General features: G+C 41.3%; 2 protein-coding genes across 2 annotated transcripts in view; one reads left to right on the top strand and one right to left on the bottom strand.

Moving 5' to 3' along the window:
* The window catches only part of chn2 (chimerin 2), a 28,668-nt gene extending 24,890 nt beyond the window's left edge, over positions 1 to 3,778 (bottom strand). The window contains exon 1 of the mRNA XM_058085600.1: positions 3,415 to 3,778. Within this exon, the coding sequence (XP_057941583.1) occupies positions 3,415 to 3,463 (49 nt within the window). The 5' untranslated portion in view covers positions 3,464 to 3,778. The remainder of the gene's footprint in view (positions 1 to 3,414) is intronic.
* Positions 3,779 to 5,128: 1,350 nt separating this feature from the next.
* The window catches only part of cpvl (carboxypeptidase vitellogenic like), a 7,262-nt gene continuing 4,890 nt past the window's right edge, over positions 5,129 to 7,500 (top strand). The window contains exons 1-7 of the mRNA XM_058085599.1: positions 5,129 to 5,282; positions 5,363 to 5,535; positions 5,610 to 5,731; positions 6,134 to 6,248; positions 6,343 to 6,401; positions 6,500 to 6,579; positions 6,659 to 6,725. Of these exons, the coding sequence (XP_057941582.1) occupies positions 5,278 to 5,282; positions 5,363 to 5,535; positions 5,610 to 5,731; positions 6,134 to 6,248; positions 6,343 to 6,401; positions 6,500 to 6,579; positions 6,659 to 6,725 (621 nt within the window). The 5' untranslated portion in view covers positions 5,129 to 5,277. The remainder of the gene's footprint in view (positions 5,283 to 5,362; positions 5,536 to 5,609; positions 5,732 to 6,133; positions 6,249 to 6,342; positions 6,402 to 6,499; positions 6,580 to 6,658; positions 6,726 to 7,500) is intronic.

Genomic DNA, 7,500 nt, shown 5'->3' on the forward strand with positions numbered 1-7,500 from the left:
AAAACACGCAGCTAAGTCATTCTAAGTGGACTAATCCAGTCCTACACCATCCACGCTGAGAAGGAGAACAAATGTAAGCAGTGGAAAGACTTTGAGCTGATCAGCGGTATTTAACATTTCATTCCATCACTTTCAACTGTTTTGTCATTTGAGGTCCAAAGCAAAGGGTATATTTTTTTTACTCCATCCCATAATTTCTCCAATATCTCCATATCGTGTGCATGTATAATATACGCTCCTGTATGTATGAAGGCTGTATCTATTGTTATCATGTTGAATTGCACTGTATTGTTCGAGTGGTTAGCATGCAGACCTCACAGCTAGGAGACCCAGGGTTCAATTCCAACGTCGGCCATCTCTGTGTGGAGTTTGCATGTTCTCCCCGTGCATGCGTGGGTTTTCTTCCGGGTACTCCGGTTTCCTCCCACATTCCAAAAACATGCTAGGTTAATTGGCGACTCCAAATTGTCCATAGGTATGAATGTGAGTGTGAATGGTTGTTTGTCTATATGTGCCCTGTGATTGGCTGGCCACCAGTCCAGGGTGTACCCCGCCTCTCGCCCGAAGACAGCTGGGATAGGCTCCAGCACCCTATATATCTACTATAATATCTACTATATTGGGTAATATAAGTGTAAAGGCGACTATAGGGGTGCTATTTCATGTCTACAGGGCTCTAATAATGTTACAAAACATTATTAGTACAAAACATACACGTGCCCTGTGATTGGCTGGCCACCAGTCAAGGGTGTACCCCGTCTCAGCTGGGATAGGCTCCAGCACCCCCCCCCACGATCCCCGTGAGGATAAGCGTTAGAGAATGAATGAATGAATATCTACTGTATTGGATAATATAAGTGTAAAGGTGACTATAGGGGTGCTATTTCATGCCTAGAGGGCTCTAATAATGTTACAAAACAGGAATGTGCCCTGTGTTTAGCTGGCCACCAGTCCAGGGTGTACCAACTGGGATAGGCTCCAGCACCTCCGCGACCCTCGTGAGGATAAGCGGTAGAGAATGAATGAATGAATATCTACTATATTGGGTAATAAGTAAGTGTAAAGGTGACTATAGGGGTGCTATTTCATGACTAGAGGGCTCTAATAATGTTACAAAACAGGAATGTGCCCCAGTCCAGGGTGTACCCCGCCTCTTGCCCGAAGACAGCTGGGATAGGCTTCAGCACCCCCCCCCCCCCCCGACGCTTGAATGAATGCATTATGTGTTAAACCATAATGAGTGACGAACATTTTAGTACATTGCAATTTTTATTGCAAGTTTCCCACAGCCTGACAGTAATTTCTGAGTAATAATAATTAAATTAAATTAAATTAAAAACTTCCGGTGTGCCCTGTGATTGGCTGGCTGGGGTACCCCGCCTCTCGCCCAAAGACAGCTGGGATAGGCTCCAGCACCCCCCCGCGACACTCGTGAGGCTAAGCGGTAGAAAATGAATGAATGAATGAATTTTCTACGTGCTCACAGCAGGACAGCAAGGTAGAGTATGAGCACAAGTGGCCGCCAAAAAGCAGCTTCCTTTGCAGCCAGAACAGACGCAGCCCCGCCCCCCGATTTGGGGCACAAACAGCGCCAGGATTCATTTTGCCTCGTGGTGGAGATTATTCAAATGTCGAGTGGGATTGCCAAAAAAGCTCGGCTTGACAATAATCATACCCTTGTGACAAGCACTCCATCCCTGGCGGTACTGCGGCGACTAACCTCTGATAATTATGCTGAGAGTAGTAATGACAGACCTCCCAATGCACCCCGAGAAAAGTTTCCTCTTCAAGCAAACAGAAGCAGCTGCTCTCCGAGATAAAGCTTTTGTGAAACGTGTGGTTTATACCTCAGCATGCAATGAATGACCGTCACGACCACCGGGCGGCGCCTCGGGAAATGAGACTCTCCTGTGAGGCGTGTTTGGTTTGGGATGAATGTGGCCCTTCATCCCTATCCCTCCCCGATATGCCCATTTTTGCCACGCTGGAGTAAAAGTCTAAAATAACTGGGGCAACATAACCGCAATGATGACAACGTTAATACCTAGAGTGGAACACATAACACATGACTCCGGTCCTTGGCAAGGTTTCTAGTATGTCACGTCAACAAGATAATGCACTTTGTACTTTTAGCCTGTAAGCAAACATGACAAGGCTGCTTAATCAACAGTGAAAGGTACACACACACACACACACACACACACACAAAATTAGGAACACCTACACAATCTAAACAAGAGTCTGCCATATAAAATCTGCTCAGCTCAGTTTTGATTGAGGTATTAGTTTAATTTAAATGAATACAATTTAATTAGTATTATGTATGCTGATGATATGTTTCTTATATAGTGGCGGCATTATGTTTGCTATAGAACGTCAAGGATGCGGGTGTGATGCAGTACCACTGAAAAAAAACCCAGTGAGAATATGTGTTCAAGGACCGCCAAAAAGTGGGACAAATTGCCGATCTCATTAAACATTCAAAAACAGTATTCAAGAATATATTTTTTAATCTATGATTAATTATGAGTTAACTATGATCCAAATGTGATTAATCACAATTAAAGATTTTAATAACACTAGTTTATATACTATACAGACTGAAAGTCTGTGATTAATTATGAGTTAACCATGAACTAAATGTGATGAATCACAATTAACTATTTTAATAATGCTAGTTTATATACTATACAGACTGAAGGTCTGGGATTAATTATGAGTTAACCATGAACCAAATGTGATTAATCACAATTAACTATTGTAATCATACTAGTTTATATACTATACAGACTGAAGGTCTGTGATTAATTATGACTTAACCATGACCTAAATGCGATTAATCACAATTAACTATTTTAATCGTACCAGTTTATATACTATACAGACTGAAAGTCTCTGATTAATTATGAGTTAACCATGAACTAAATGTGATGAATCACAATTAACTATTTTAATCATACTAGTTTATATACTATACAGACTGAAGGTCTGGGATTAATTATGAGTTAACCATGCACCAAATGTGATTAATCACAATTAACAATTTTAATCACACTAGTTTACATACTATACAGACTGAAGGTAGTCATATGCTATATTGTTCTGAGGGAGCATTTTGTTGCTGGGTAGAAATGGACTGAATTGAAAGGCATTGAATCACAGTATTGTGACATATTGGGGTTTGAACGACGCCAGTGAACTTCCAAGCTTGGCGCCGCATGATGGAAAGTGGAGAACACATGCCAAACACAATCCATACTTGCAAACCCACCACTGGTTGGAAAGTCAGGAAGGAAACTATGGCTGGGAATGACATGCTAAGGACGACATTAAACATAAACATGTGCAGAAATAAGAGCATGCCGCCATACACAATACATAATGCACGTATAATCGTCACCATTGTTGATTTACCTGATGACAAGGATGAACCAGACAGGCTGGAGTTGCTGGAGGCTGCCATCCCGTCCCTCCACTTCCTCACTGGCGCTTGGCTGAGGTGCGCTCCCGGCAGAAGCTCCTGCCCGGCGGTGTCTCCATGTCCCTGGCGTCCCTGAGCGCTTCACCGAAGACCGGTCCAGCAACCAGCCCCCGGAAGCCAGACGGAGTATAAACCGAGACGATTCAATCCACCCCCAAACTGCGGCAAAAAAAAAGGTGCAGCGGATGAAAAAGGATAGATGTCCACCGTGGATGGGGAGTGGAGGTGTACGGGTGGTGGATGCACGCAGCAGCCTGCTTCCATGTGCCTCCTGGAGGCTCGCAAGTAAACACACTCGCCGCAGAGACGCGCCTTCTTAAAGTGAAAGTTTGGCTTTGCGGATGAAATCAAACCCAAACAATTTTAACTCTATGGATTATATTACAATCACTCGGGTTATATTTTCCCACGGTATGCACTTATCAGGATTTAAAATGTAATCTAAAGATCAATCATGCCAGTAATTATCTAGGGCATTGAATTCAACAATGATAAGTAGTAACAGCGCCATCTGGTGGACGTGCTACTTTATGACGTCACTTCTTCAACCTCTTTATGGCAGGCTAACGTTTATTTTGAAAATAAGGGACGTTTTCCGGAAAACAAAGGAAATTCTGATCTGCCACCAGCACACAGTTCATTTTCTATTTATGTTACACCCGTGGTGCCCAAAATCCGGCCTGGGAGCCATTTGTGGTCCACAGCTTGTTGTTGTTGCATTGGTCTGTGAACTAATAAAACGTCTTAAACACTTGCACACAACAACATAAGCAAATATTATTAAGAGTTAAATTAATAAGAACCACAATCACCAAATGTAAGCGAACGTGAAGGAACTGCAGATGTCTTTTCCATACCACAACACAATATTATTATTATTATTTTTTTACCTTTTTGTTATTAAGGCAGAGAAAAAATATACAGTACTGAATATATACAGCTGCGATTCCGAGATTGATCTATAGAGGGCAGTAACGTTTACCAGCTAGTTTGAGTCGCGAGGCAGCCCGAGAGAGAAGAAGAATGCGGAAATTGGTATTGAAGGTGTGGCGTACATTTTTCTGTAAGGTATACAATATAAGGTTTCGTTTACGCCAACAAAAAGTTGATTTGTGCCCAGTAATCCCAAATAATTGTTTAATTGACATTACAATATTTAGAATAACAAAGCGTAAAACGCTATAAACTAATGTAGCTGCTAGGCACCGCACCTGTACTTCCACTCAGTAAAATATCCACTTATACTTAATAACAAGCCAATAACTGTATCTACAATTTAGTTTATAACACAGTTAACTCACCAAATTGGAGTAAAACATGTCGCGATATGACTGCTTTGTGTTTTCATCCAACATTTGACGACGAGTGAGCGTCCTGCAAGTCAACAAGCCGGGGGGAAATAAAGGCGGCGTTTAGTGATCACATGGGTCTCAAAGTGGCACGTGAGTTTATAACAGGGCCGGTCATGTTAGTGTTGTGACGTTCACGAACGAACCGGTTCTTTTGAACGGCTCATTAAACATGAACGATGGGAATCGAGTCGTAGCTGGGAGGCGTCCCCGGTGCGGCCCGGTGCTGATTAGATATGCAAATAGCATCACGTCACGTGGTGCACTGTGACTTAAAACTTAATACATATATAAATGAGCCAGCTTTTTGAACGGTTCTTTGAAAGAAACGACTCACCAAGATCCGGCTCCACTCAAAGAGCCCTAAAGCCCATCTCTAGGTCATGTGACTTATGAGCCACTTCTCACCCAGCACTCATAGTATGTTGTGATCGACAGAGTGAAAACATGAGGTGAGTTTGAATCGAATTACCTTCATTTCGGGAAATATGTATTCCATTTTTAATGTAAGCTTCTTTGTACACAATGGCAGAGCGTGGGTGGAAACGTTCCTGCTACTGTTGGCCGCTGCGGTTCCAGTCCAAACACGGAGATGCTCGTCCTTTTTCTGCACAAAATACCGCAATATCAGCAGCCTCAATGGCGTGGACCCTGGCTCTCCTCTTTTTATCACTCCTTACCTGGAGAAGGGCGCCATTGATGAAGGTCGATGTGCATCTCACTACAGTACGGATCAGTCACTGCTTGGCACTAATGGATATGTTTTCTATGTGTACCAGCCAGGACCTTAAGCCAGGTTGGAGAGCTACCTGGTGAAAACGTGAAGAGTTATGCTGGTTATCTTACAGTCAACAAGAAATACAACAGTAATCTCTTCTTCTGGTTCTTCCCTGCACTTATGGTAAAGGCAAACTTCTCAAAACAATAATACATACATAATGTGACACAGATTTAGACATGCTTTTTACAAGCTGCACTTAAAAGCATCATGTGATTACAGTACGCTTGCGTAATGCAACACAGCACTAAAACAATAACAATTCAAGCAATACAGTAGTTTAATGTTATTTTTTGATGAATTTAGCAAAAGTCCACTTAATGTAATGTAGTTAACGTTGTTTATATTTAAAAAAAAGCATAAAGAAACTCATAACTAGTAAATATCTACTTATTATTGTTACTATTGGGACAGTACTAGCGAAGTTTCCGTGATTTAGTTGTTACGGTATTAGCTTAACACTGCAATACCAAATACTGCCAGAGGGTGGTGGTAAAATGCTGCCATTTTGTCTGACTGTTCCAGCCTTCCCAGAAGAAGGCCCCGGTTCTGCTGTGGCTCCAAGGTGGTCCCGGTGGCACCTCACTGTTTGGGCTCTTTGTGGAACATGGACCCTATGTGGTTTATAAGAACATGACGGGTAAATATTTAACCTTTTGCGTGCAAAGTGTGATGATGTTATGATACGAATAAAATGTCGTAAAATGTGTTGTCGATTTGTGTTGTTGTTGCAGTGGGACTGAGGGATTACGCGTGGACCCAAAGATATTCTGTGTTATACATTGATAATCCAGTAGGTGTTGCGTTTAGATGCATGTAAACTTTGATACAAGATGTTTGGCCTTGTGTGCATGCAAACATTTTTTGTTTTTTTTTTCTATTTTTGTCCAGGTTGGAACCGGTTACAGCTTCACTGATGACGATAGAGGTTTTGCTCAGAATCAGGATGATGTTGGGAGAGATCTATACAGGTAAACCGCTGCCTACTGTTCATGATATCACATTCACTGATTTGTATATTAAAATGTTACATTTTTGTTTCTTTTCAAGTGCTCTCACACAGTTCTTCCAACTCTTTCCTGAATATCAGTCCAATGAGTTCTATGCTACTGGAGAGGCAAGTCAACAGGCCTAGCATAGTTTGCACCCTTCATTATTTTTTTTTTTTGCATGTTTGTCACACTTAAATCATTTAAATCATCAACAAAAATGTAAATATTAGTCAATGACAACACAAAAATGCAGTTTTTAAATGAAACTTTTTATTATTAAGGGAGACTAATTTATGATTTGTAAGTCTGCAGAAGGTTTAAGCCATTTCTAAAGCTCTGGGACTCCAGCAAACCACAGCGAGAGCCAAAAATGCATTTTTTAAATGAAAAGTTTTATTATTAAGGGAGACTAATTATGATTTGTAAGTCTGCAGAAGGTTTAAGCCATTTCTAAAGCTCTGGGACTCCAGCAAACCACAGCGAGAGCCAAAAATGCATTTTTTAAATGAAAAGTTTTATTATTAAGGGAGACTAATTATGATTTGTAAGTCTGCAGAAGGTTGTTAAGCCATTTCTAAAGCTCTGGGACTCCAGCACACCACAGTGAGAGCCAAAAATGCAGTTTTTAAATGACACTTTTTATTATTAAGGGAGACTAATTTATGATTTGTAAGTCTGCAAAAGATTGTTAAGCCATTTCTAAAGCTGGGACTCCAGCAAACCACAGCGAGAGCCAAAAATGCAGTTTTTAAATGAAACCTTTTATTATTAAGGGAGACTAATTTATGATTTGTAAGTCTGCAGAAGGTTGTTAAGCCATTTCTAAAGCTCTGGGACTCCAGCAAACCACAGCAAGAGGTAAGATGGTGGTGAATCTTCTCAACCAAAATGACCCCAAGA

This window comes from Doryrhamphus excisus, chromosome 10 (assembly GCF_030265055.1).
Source record: "Doryrhamphus excisus isolate RoL2022-K1 chromosome 10, RoL_Dexc_1.0, whole genome shotgun sequence".
In the NCBI taxonomy this organism is placed as follows: domain Eukaryota; kingdom Metazoa; phylum Chordata; class Actinopteri; order Syngnathiformes; family Syngnathidae; genus Doryrhamphus; species Doryrhamphus excisus.